The 12639-nt window shown below is 40.1% G+C and overlaps 1 protein-coding gene across 1 annotated transcript in view; it reads right to left on the reverse strand.

Annotated features, from left to right (window-relative positions):
* Positions 1-12639, reverse strand: part of ABCB7 (ATP binding cassette subfamily B member 7) — a 97535-nt gene that overhangs the window by 15234 nt on the left and 69662 nt on the right. The window contains exons 7-13 of the mRNA XM_019521502.1: positions 11864-11952; positions 11681-11768; positions 10509-10683; positions 8941-9098; positions 8256-8419; positions 6786-6915; positions 6156-6327 (exon numbers count right to left, since the gene is read on the reverse strand). Of these exons, the coding sequence (XP_019377047.1) occupies positions 6156-6327; positions 6786-6915; positions 8256-8419; positions 8941-9098; positions 10509-10683; positions 11681-11768; positions 11864-11952 (976 nt within the window). The remainder of the gene's footprint in view (positions 1-6155; positions 6328-6785; positions 6916-8255; positions 8420-8940; positions 9099-10508; positions 10684-11680; positions 11769-11863; positions 11953-12639) is intronic.

Genomic DNA, 12639 nt, shown 5'->3' on the forward strand with positions numbered 1-12639 from the left:
GGTAGCTGCAGTCCCATTCCCCCCTGTAGCCCCCTCCCAGTGCCACCACCACCCACCCCAAGCCCAGCCCAGTCCCCACCAGGAAGAGTCCTGCGCAACCATGGCCCCAGCCAGCCCCGATCCAGGGACACATCTCCCCCTGCCTCCCAGGGTGCATGCAGTGGCAGGAGCCACCCTCCCCTCTTGCCCTCCGGACAAGCTGCAGCTCCATCCTGCACTCTGCCCTGGCTGGGCAGTGCCTGCCCCAGTGCCTATCCCAGCCCCACTCCCTCCCGCACTGCAGGGACCTCGATATGTACTCCCCATGCAACCCTGCCCTTCCCCACCCCAACTTCCACCACAACAGACTTACAAGCCAGACACTGCTTTTCAACTTGCTGGGCTGCATATTAGAAATCAGATCGGTATCAGCTGATATGCCACCTTAAAAATCGACTGTTGGTATCGGCCCCAAAAATCTCTATTGGTGCACTCCTAATGCCTGCAATTATCCTACACCTTGCAAACACTCTCCTTATCCCCATATCTATCCTCAAAACTAATTTCTGCCTAGCCTTCCTTAGCCTTTTCTCAAGTGGTCTCCACTGTAACAAATGACATAAATACAATTCTAAAGTGACCACAGATGCTGGAAGTTCTCATACAGCCATCATTCCATCATGTCCCTTCCCCCCAACTCAAAAAACAATCCCTAACCTGTCTCCTTTTTTGGTTCTACTGTCAAATACATTGCTATGTTGATACGATCTTTACTTGTGCAATCTGTGTAGATACTGGAATGCAAATTCCTTGAAGCAGGGCCTCTGCCTTGTTTTATTCCTGTAAATGCAGGACAGCTACATCTCACACAGCCATCACTTCCACCCAGTCTCTTCCCTGTCCCCTCTTCCATAAAACAATCCTCTACACTCCTCCACGTTGTTTGTAGGCAATACATTTAAACTAGTTTATAGAATACAGTGAAGCTTGCACTAAGCAGTACCTACAACAAATAACTTATTGCAACTGTTTTAAGAGTTTACTTTAAATGCAGTACAAAGTTTCTTAGATCAATTTCTCCCAAACTTTAGAAGCCAATTTAAAACAAAAAAATCCTAGAACTTTCTAACTTTGACACTTTGAGTGATTTACAAGTTTCATAGTCAAGAAAATGGATGAGTTTCAAAATTGACATTTATTTGTCTTCATCAGTTGTAGTCCAAACTTTACATAGATTCTCTTTAATACCATCAATATGCTGGGTGACATGCTACGCTTAGCAAAAAAAGACGCTTTTTTCCCCCCAAACCACTTAAAGAGAATAATCATCTCATTTCAGTGTGAGCTTTAAAAGTGACTCTGGTGAAGATGACCAACAAACAGAAATGTTACTACTGGCCCAAGATTCTGCTTTTATATCTTTTCTTTTTTTTTTAATGTCTAGCATTAAAAATATAACTGTCTGATAAACCCTGGGCTTAAAAAGCATGCAGTGATCCTATAATGCACAGCCTTTCCTGAGGCAGGTGGTTTACAGGGCATACTGCAGCTTCAGATTTTCCTCTATGCACAATCCAGCAAAACTGTGTTTAATGACTGCTTTTAATTGCTTTACTTTTACAAAATAAAAACATGCTCTATTATATATTTATATCAATACTTTAAAATTTATATTATTAAAAGTAGGCCAAAACAGCTCAATTTTAATTATTCACTTTCCATAAAAACCTTAAATTTTTAAAATGTTTATTCCTCATTAATCATTTGATTCTGTGCTTACTTGGACTTTTAATTAATAAAAGTTCCATTTTAATAAATACTTTCTTCTTGTACCTTCCATTTGGTATTAGGCTAGTAAGGGGAATCACCATCAAGAAGTATCTTTAATTGTTCCTTCACATAATATTAGATTTATTACACAAAATAGTAGTACTTTTCTGTACCTTTCTCACCTGTCCTCTTCAGAGAAGTACAGATAAAGTATTTCTGCTTCTTCATATACCTAAATTTACCGACAGATTTCAGTGGAATAAGTTTTGTTCGTATCAAGCTTATACTTCCTAGCTACTCATAAAAAGTTTAAAAAAATCTGAGGCTAATGTGCTGACTTGCTATAAACGGACATACCAGACTATTACAATGTTTAGCATTGGATTACTTGAATAGAATTGCTTAATACAGTAAGTTGGCATTTTGCACCCAGATAAGAGAAGAAGAGCATCAGAGTAAGGACCCTGGACTTCAGAAAAGCAGACTTTGACTCCTTCAGGGAACTCATAGGCAGGATCTCCTAGGAGCCCAGTTTGAGGTGGGGGGAAGGGATCCTTGAGAGCTGGTTGTATTTTAAAGAAACCTTACTGAGGGTGCAGGAACAAATCAGCCCAATGCGCAGGAAGACTAGTAAGTATGGCAGAAAACCAGCTTGGCTTAGCAGGGAACTCTTCAGTGAGCTAAAACGCAGAAATGAAGCTTACAAGAAGTGGAAACTTAGACAAATGACTAGGGAACAATATAAGACCATTGCTTGGTCATGTACGGATGGAACTGGGAAGGCCAAAGTGCAACTGGAGGTGTGAAGGGTAACAAGAAGGGTTTCTACAAGTATATCAGCAACAAAAGGAAAACCATGGAAAGTGTGGGTCCCTTACTGAATGGGGGAGGCAACCTAGTTACCTCCCCCATTCAGGCAACTAGACGCTGAGGGAACTGGGCTTATTTAGCCTATAGAAGAGATTGAGGGGGGACTTAATAAGAGTCTTCAACTATTTGGAAGAGTGGTAATACAGAAGATGGAGCTAGATGACATAACATGGAACAATGGTCTCAAGTTGCAGCAAGGGGAGTTTAGGTTAGATATTAAGAAAACCTCTCTTACCAGGAAGGTGGTAAAACACTGGAACAGGTTACCCAAAAATGTGGTGGAATCTCTATCCTTGGAGGTTTATAAGACCAGGCTAGACGAAGCCTTGGCTGGGATAATCTAACTGGGGATGGCCTTGCTTTGAGCAAGGGGTTGAACTAGACCTCCTGAGGTCCCTTCAACCCTAATTTTCTGTAATTTTAAGACCCTGTTCATTATTTGCAGTTTAAAAAATCATTTGCCCTGCCTTAACAAGGTTAAAGTTTAAAACGTATGAGGGCGCAAAACTATTTCCAATGAAAAGTTCTGCCACATTTGCCATCTGGTAGACCAGCGTTTCTGGCAATCCACTGTTTTTATCCACCCCCCAACCAGGTTTATTTTTAGTATCAGCAGTAGGGGGATCCAGCCATTCTTTTCCTGAACCAACCTTTATGAACAATGATACCCAATACCCCACTTCTTCCATTAGGAAAGTGAAATATCTGGATTTCAAAGATGTCACTGAAATACATAAAGTCCTCCCTGCTTCTCCCCATTAGTTTTCCCATGAACAAGGATGCCTTGGAAAAAAAAACCTCAAGTGGAAAGGACTGCATGTAGTTCTGGCTCCCTAAATTACATGAGTGAACTTACTGTCTGAGGCTCATAAATAAATGAAAGCGAGGATGCGGGGAATGAGTGACTGGCTTCTATTTAGTTCACTATCCAGAAGAAAGCATGAGGCTTCGAAATCATTACTTCTACAGCACTCCAATGAAGCCAGAGAGTAAAACCAGCTATTTTTGTCTACATTTGTAGATAAATGCAAGGCCATTAAAGTAAAACAGGATATAGCATTTTCAGTTGTAAAGAGGTCTACCTTTATATCTGTCAAGATACAAAGGGAATTTAAGATACTAAAACCAGGGGTGCACCAATTGAGATTTTGGGGGCTGATACCGATGGCCGATTTTTAATGAGCAATATTGGCCAATATCAATCCGATTTTGATATGCAGCCCTGCAGTGTGGAGAGCAGAGTCCAGGTGGTAAGTCTGTTGTGGGGGGAGGGTATGGGCTTGGGGGAGCAGCTCACGGCCCCCACAGTTAGAGGAAGGGAGTGGGACTGGTGCTGGGGCATATGCTGCTCAGCCAGGGTGGAGCAGAGCATGGGACAGAGTTGTGGCTTGTCTGGGGGGAACAGGGGGTGGGAGCAGCTCTCACCACTGCATGCACCCTGGGAGGGCACGTGCCCTGGGATGCGCGCAGGGGTTGGGGTGGGCTGCTGCTGTGGACTGAGGCTGGGGCTACGCCGGGCTCTTTCCAGTGGGGGGTGAGGGAGGCTGGGCCAGGCTGTGTTTAGGGTGGGTGGCAGCGGCACTGGGAGGGGGGTTACAATGAATTTTGGGGTGGCTGAAGCCCCCCCCAACACCCCCTCCCAGCACTGCTGCTGCCCTCCTCGAGTGCAAATTCAGCCCAGAACCCCCCCGCACTGGGAAGAGCCCAGCACAGGCCTGGCCCCAGCCTGCAGCGGCAGCCTGATCTGCCCCACGCACAGATCTTGGGGCACATGCCCCCTCTTGTGTGCTGCGATGTGATGCCCCCCCCTCCCTGGCTCCATCCCATGTCCCACCCCACCTTGGCTGGGCAGCATCTGCCCCAGCCCCCGTCCCTCTAACAGTGAGGGCTCGATCCGCTCCTCACCCACAACTGGACCTGGCTGCACTCCACACTGCCGGGCTGCACTCCTGGCCAGCTGCATGCATGAATGCGGCACTTATTGTCCACATTACTTGGCTACATGAGACAAAAAAAGCCGATTGCTGATGCTTTCAACTTTCCTCTTACTGGTGCTGATCCGATATGGGACTGATGTATTGGTGCACCTCTAATTAAAACTGCAGAATCCCCTCTGCTTTTTGCACTTCTCTTTGTGGGTTTTACGTTTCAGACAGACAGCACCCAATGTTCAGAGGTACTCAGCCTACATAGTTTCATCCGAAGTCAACGTGATGTACAATTTCAGATGTCACAAATTAGTGGACACTTCTGAAAAGTACTGGACTAAGCTCCTCATACCATGGCCTACATACAATCAAGATACATTTTACATGGCTAAATCTGCTATTCATGCCAGTGTTAAATGCATCTTAACTGCTTTGCTAATAATCTAGGGAATTCAGACCATAATTTAATAAGTAGTAAATTTTAGACCTTTTTTTTGGTTTGACACCAAAAGCCTAGACAAAAGGAAGTCAGAAGAACATCATATTTCATCCTGATTTTTAATGCGTTTTTTTTCCCCCTCAATACCTTGTGCTTTGCATGTCAGTGTGATAGTCATAGTGACAGTAAAAAAAAAAAGAACTGTGTAAAGCAGGGGTTCTCAAACTGTGGGTTGCGACCCCCCCGGGGGGTTGTGAGCAACTTAAAAAGGGACCATAAACTTCCCAGGGGGTACGTGCCACGGTGCAGGGAAGCGGTGATGGAGTGGTGGATGGCAGCAGCGGTTGCTGCATGCGAGCTCCCCATCCCCCAACGCCGCTATCCAGCACTCGGGGTCACAATATCACAAAGTTTGAGAACCCCGGTGTAAAGGTTTCATCAACTTTCACAAAAGCTCAGTCCAGGAAGTCTAAAGGCCTGAGAGATAAGAACTACTATTCTCCTGTCCTTGTGAAGCACTGAGGTAAACTGAGGCAGCACAACTATTCTTCTCAACCTGGGCGTTGCCAAATTCAAATGCCACAGAGCTGTTCCTTGATGCTAAAAAAAGGTTGAGAATCACTTTTACGAACACAGCTTTCACACCATGCAGCTACTCTTCAAAATCCACTTGCTTCTGCAACCTTTCCAGCAAGTGAGTCACACATTTATATTAGAGTCTATTAGATTAAAAAGGGAGGTTAAACGCACACTTTGTGAAAAAAAGGGAGGGAAAAAAAATCTTTCCTTCCTTGGCTTAGACGTACCCATTTTAAGCTTATCAACTTAAACTTTAAAATGAAATATACAAGAAGCTCAAGTTCACCACTCAGCTTTCCATTCAAGATGGGAAGGACTTCTTACTTTAAGAAATGTTATACTGTTAGGCTAACCAGTATGGCAAAGACTTTTTCTTTATAACTTATTTTCTTTTAACAAGCATCTCAAGAACAAATGTTCATATCATTTCTACTTAAAGAAAAAGAATTAAAAAATTAAGTGCATTAAAATACATGACAAAGCTGGCTTAGTATTTCATGTTGTGACAATGAAAGATGACATGTAAACTATACATTCAGCCTGAATCTAGCAGAAGTGATAAAAAGAATGAGTGACATTTATGAACCCACCTGAGAGCTTGAGTCCTCGTTCACCAACTTGTGTGTTGTAGCCATTGGGCATTCGGAGGATAGCATCGTGGATCCCTGCCAACTTTGCTACTTCATACACCTCCTCTGCTGACGCATCAATATTGCCATATAAGAGATTGTAGTAGATGGTATTATGAAAGAGAACTGCATCCTACAATTGGGAAGTGTAAACATGAAACCAGGATTGATACTTCACAGGTTGAGCATAGAGATAGAAAATGATTGCCAAACATTCTGCCACCAGGCTTTCAGGCAATAATATTTCAAGGAAAGTACAAAGAGATACTGTATACACTTTGAACAGCTTTTATATATTTTTTAATCACTTATTTTGATTAAAAATATTTATAACACATGACCTAATTCTGCTGCCTGGAAATGGCTTTAGAATAAGGTATTGCATGAGAAACCCTTCATCTCCAAGAGCAATCAAGATATCCTCCCAGGAATCTGAGCTCTACTTGATGTTTCAGATACAAAAGTTATATTTCCTGAAATAAGGAAGTACAGTGGCTTTCATACGAAGTCTGATAATATCACTGTGCTGGACTTTCATTCAAACCATATTATCAGGATAACAAAACTTTTAAGTGTATTAAGACATTTTACCTGAGGCACAACTCCTATAGCTTTCCTAAGGCTTTCCAAACTGACATCTTTAATATTCTGACCAGCAACATAAATATTTCCTTTCTGCGGCTCATAGAAGCGAAACAACAGCCTCACTATTGTGCTTTTCCTAAAATGGAGAGAGTTGAAAACAAAGGTTAAATTCTTATTTTAACGTTTACAAGTTTCAGATGAATATAATGTCTTCACAGGAAAAAGTAATTAAAAAAAAAGAATAAAAATTGGGATTTTAAAAAAAATTCCAGCACATCCCCAAATAAAGGTTAACCTCAATAGAAATTTGACAGAAGTTGAGAAAAATATTGGTCATACAGTCTGTGTTATAGAAAGCAATTTTAAATAGCCATATAGGAGGAAAAAAACCACTGTTTGTAACACTATGTGCTATTGACATTAGATCAGAAATTAGTGACATTAGATCAGAAATTAGTGATAAAGAATGGGAGACCATCTAGAAGAATGGATTTTACACATCCATCTGCACAAGTCAAAAATATTTTTAAAAGGCTATATCAATGATATCTCACCCCACTTAAAATTAAATGCATTTCTGGTGCAGGAACAGACAAGCATTCGAGGGAGTGCAGTCATTTGTGAGGATTCTACCATATAGGATGTATACGTCCCAGAATCAAACTGCTCTGGAAAAAGGTTGGAGACATAGTAAGGGAAACAACAGAATTCCAACTATCAGATAAGCCCCAGCTCTTCTTACTGAACTTTCCTGAGAACTGTATAACATATAGAAGTCATAGGGAATTGATCACTCATCTTCCAGTATCTGTAAAAATCAGTTACAAAAGCCTGGAAGAAAACAGTGACAATCCAAAAATTACCCAGTGGTTTGAAATAGTTTGGGAAGTTTTAGTAATGGAAAAAATGTCCTGCCAAGCCAATGTTATTTGGGGAAGAAAGAAAAAAAGAGGTGCTTACTTAAAAATTTGGTGGGAGTTCTCAGAATCTGCTGAAAAAGCAATTTCACTGGCCTCCAAACCAGAAAATTTGAGAATTTTTTTTGAATACTGAACGAGAGCATAAAGTTCTATGAGCTAACAGTTAAGAACAAATTTGTAGCGAATTTGAAATCTAAAATGCAGAGATAAGTAGAAAAGTGAGCTTTGTATTGTGTGGAGTTCTGAGGAATAACAGGGCAAATTATGAAGCAGGTTACATATAGAGATGAAAAAACACAAAAGGTTAACATTGACTGAAACATCAAGGAACTGTCAGTGACCGAAGAAAAGAAGAAAAGAACATAAGACCAAGACTTCTCTACAGACACTGACTTGGGTTATGGGACAGAAGATAAATATTTGTCTTTATGTATATAGGGGATTCGATGCATCTTTAAATGTTAAATTTGTTATGAAATAAATTGCATTTGTTAATAAATAAAGCTTAAAAAAAATCCAGACAGTGATACGGAATGTGCACAGTACATTTACCCACCCTGACCCACTACCTCCTACAAGTGCCACTTTCTTTCCTGCAGGGATTTCAAAAGACACGCCATTAAGGACTTTGTGCCCCTCCACATATTCAAAATGCACGTTATCAAAGGCAATGGTAGCAGTCTGTGGTGTGATCTGTAGGGGTCGAGCCAGTTCTTTGTCCTATTAAAAAAAAAAAAAAAAGTGTGCCTCTTTACACACTGCCTGGAACATACTCTAAAACAACTTAACAAGCTCAACAGAATTTATTGTGTTCCTCCTCCCCCCAAAAAGAAAGAAGGCAAACTAGCTTGATCAAATTAAGAATTAATTATCTTTTTCAGACACAAAGAGGCGATTTATTCCTCCTGTGAGCAAGGTAAAAAAATTCTACTGTACCATTCAGCTTCTAGGGAGCTTATTTTCATAATAAATTCTGCATCATGAATTACAAGTAGATATTCAACTAAAATGCCTAAAAAAGTAAATGCAACTCTGTGGATTAACATTTTCTTATGCTAAAAAGGACCTGAAGGATAAAAACAGGCACTACTGCGTTAAATACACTGAACAAGAAGCAGGAACAGAGCATCTCCTTGTACAAGAAAAACTGACTCCAAAAAGTATGAGAAGATAAAGTGAGAATATTACCAGAAAATAACTGTATTTGGTAAATTTAAAAAAGTACTTTTTAAATCACTTACTTTTATTCTTGTGTCTACACTGAGCAGTGTAAACAAGGTATTCATGTCTATGAGCGCTTGCCTTGTCTCTCTGTACACTGTCCCCAAAAAGTTAAGGGGTAGAGAAAGCTGAAATAACAGTCCATTCACCATTACTAGATCCCCAACTGTCAAATTCCCTTAAAACAAGAGGGGAAGGGAGAAGAGAGAAAGAATTTGCTGAATGAAGTATCTTAAGTGTGGCCTATGTAAATATTAAGGCTCTTGGTGTTGGAAAGCAAAGGTTAGGCTTGACTTCACTTTTTAAACAGGAGACTATCCTTTAACACCATGAAAGAATAATTCTTGGAGAATAAGAATCTGTCCACTGAGGTGCCAGGCAGATCACCTGTGCAGACTGATAAAGATGATTTACTGCCTGAAAACAGAGGCAAGCACATATTATCAATGTCACAGGAAATACCAGATCAGAAAGTGCTCCAACCCTGTGAAAGGAAAGAAATGAAAGCATCCAAAAGGGCCTTAGAAGCGTGGGTAAGAAATAACAGTAAACTCAACATGGCAAAAGGCGGCTATGACACACTTGGTCCAAAGGAAACCCATAGCTGTCACTTAAAGGCAATTCTGCGATTGCTCTTTGCCGCTTCATTCTAGTTTTGTTTATTTAAAACAGGACCATTTTGATGCTGTTTTAATCTCCAGGCCTTTGAAAGTTATTCTGATCTATCCCATAGATAAGTGACAATTAGTGAGGTAGTTTAGGGTTAAGGGATTCAAGTCAGTGAAGGAAAATTAAACAAAAGCTTTAGCAGAAGTCTATTAGATTAGGAAGTCTTCCAATACAAATGATGGCGTTTCACCACTAGCATAGTATCAAACTAGGTACAATAAAGCACTGAAGTATAGGATAAGTTACAAAAAACAAATGTGGATATAATTAAAGGACACAACCTGCACAGGTGCGTAAGTGCAAGATAATCCAGCAGGAGGGTCCCTACCATATACAAGTACACAAGACAACACATCTTTTTCTGTCTACTTGCCAGATTTTAGTTGAATATTTACTGCTCGCTAACTGGTTTTAGAAATGTCTCCTATGCCTACTGTTGCTGCCCCCCTCCAACTGTAGATACAGTGGTAAGAAATGACCAGACAAATGCTGGTAATAAACCATGATAGGTATCAGCCAATCCAATAAAATATAAAAACAAATGGTATAAAAAGAAGTAAAAATCACTATTATTTTGTCAAAAATCAAAACCCAAGAGAAGGATGAAACGAAGCAATTAAAGCAACAATACAAAATGCTTGCAGTCCAGTATTACGTATAGAATAGTATCATTCTTGTGTTTTTCCATGTCTACATTTTTATACTGTTAAGTTTGTTTGGCTGTGCACTAAGACAGCGCAGGGTAAGCAACCTTAAAAAATGTGATTTTTTTTTCCTCCAGCAAACAAAACTAGAACCAAAAACCAGCTCCCCAAAGAAAGGTGTTTCTTAGGTGATAATATTCAGCTAAACTGTATGTTTTGTTACAAATGGTCAGGCAAACTAGTGTCTGTATTTAGTTCAGAATGAGATCAATTACCTGCAACAATTCCCTGGCTAGCAAGCACCATGATGGCTGTTAAGCCAATGCTGAATATAGTGTTCTGACCAAAATTCAGGAGAGCTAAGGTAGAGGTAGTCTTCAGTGAGGCATTTTCATAGGTCTTCAAAAATCCATCATATTGCTGGGCTTCATATCTTTCATTATTGAAATACTATAAAGTGAATAAAGGTAGAAAGCAGTGAATTCCATAATACACTAGACTCAGTGGGGGGTTTTATACTAATTATAAGATTCTGATTTGTGAGACACAAATAATGAGGCTCAGCCAAAAAAGAGCCCAGAGCATCACCCTGGAGACTATGGCTAGAACACCTGCAGCTGTGGGGAAACAGAGGGTATGGGGATCCCTACCAAACCACTCTGCAGGAAACCAGGCATTTGCCTTTTCTATTGCTTTTGCTAGTTGTGTCTAATAAATATCAAGGCTTGTTTCTTCAGGCTGCTCTTGATGTGAACTGCTAGAAAGTACACCAGGAAAATTAGAAGCACCTAGCTACCAGATCAGAAAAACAGTCCTGCATTAGCTTATGCCAGAAGAAATTTTTTCAATCAAAATTGTAATTTTTTTCCTGCTAAACTTCTGCAGAACTTGATGGCACAGGTCCCTGTGCTTACCAGGTAAAGCTTCCTACTTGTCACTGGTAAGCAGGTATTTCACTGAAAATGATTTTTCACACCACCCAATTTAGCCCAGATTATTGGTTTTGAGGTTTAGGCTTTATATCATATTGATCCGAATGGGTTGCCACATAGGATTTCAGTTCTCTGCTTCACTGTAGCACTGCTCAAACCACCCTTTTACTTTCATCAGTTGAGAAATGAGCTTGGGTCTCCAAGCTGCAATACGCAAATAGCTCTCAAAACTGTAGGCATTTCAAACCATGTAGATTTTACCATTCATAAGCAGGATACTGTTTTGACTGCAAATAAAAAAGTAAAGTGGAGCTGGGATATCAAGAAGCAGATGATACTGTAAGAATAAAGCAAACAGAAAAAAACCCTACATTGAGTTGCTTAAGATCGGTTTAAACATTTAAGTCATACAGACAAACAAATGGACCTGCCCTAAATTCACTGAGTATACAGGGATTTAAATTGATAATTAAATCTTTATCATGATGTAAACCAGCAGGAAAAAAGGACCTTACCTTCACAGTTTCATAGTTCAATAGCGAGTCAATTGCAGCATTGCCTGCATCATTGTCAGCTTTGTTCATTTCTATTCTAAATTTAGTCCTGTAAAACAAAGGCTTGCATAGTCAAAAAGTACTGGTTGAGGTGACAAGAATAATTAATCCATGAAACCTGAACAATTGTAGGTAGCACCTTACCTCCACTGTGTAATTCCTATTGTGAATGCTATGTAAGCTCCTAGTGTTCCCAGAGTTACCAATGCAAACTCTGCACCACATTTATAATACTGAAAGGGAAAAAAAAAAACCCAACAAAAATTAGAACAGTATTATTTCAAAATTTTAACACTAGGGTATGAGAGAGACAGTGACAGAGTGAGCGAGTCCCTACCCTGAACAGTTTATAAATCAATAACAGGCATAAATCTAAGCACAGCAATGGGCAGTAATGATGACTGGCAAAAGAAAGAGTGGTAACAGAAAAATAACTCAACAAGAGCTAATGCACTCTGATGAGTGAAGAAGGGCATCCAAAAACTTCTTATGCATTAAAAGTAAATAAAATGGCTTTGCTTGCAGAGATCTTGGGAGGACAGGACAGCCATAAAGAAGGATATGAATAGGGATTGCAATGTCCTTACAAACCAACTAAAAATCACTACTTCCCCACAGTGCTTCTTTGGTGAACAGCATAAGAAAAGTAGAATAGAAGACTGACAGAAGCAGACAGATGAGGCTATCAAGGCTGGGGTGATAAGCAAGATGAATATAAACAATTATGATAGCCATAAGAGAAGTTTGCCACTTAGTGGATTTACCCAAATCCAAGACAAATAAATTTAAGACTAGCCCCAAAATTGCATTCAAGAAATGGAAACTATATAAATATTGTAATTTTCCAAGTCTATAAGCTAATTATTGGAAGGTTGTCTTAAATTTGTTCTCTACACCACTAGTGCAGCAGGGTTAGCAAC

This window comes from Gavialis gangeticus, unplaced genomic scaffold, assembly GCF_001723915.1.
Source record: "Gavialis gangeticus isolate Ggan-Ray unplaced genomic scaffold, GavGan_comp1, whole genome shotgun sequence".
NCBI classification, from domain to species: domain Eukaryota; kingdom Metazoa; phylum Chordata; order Crocodylia; family Gavialidae; genus Gavialis; species Gavialis gangeticus.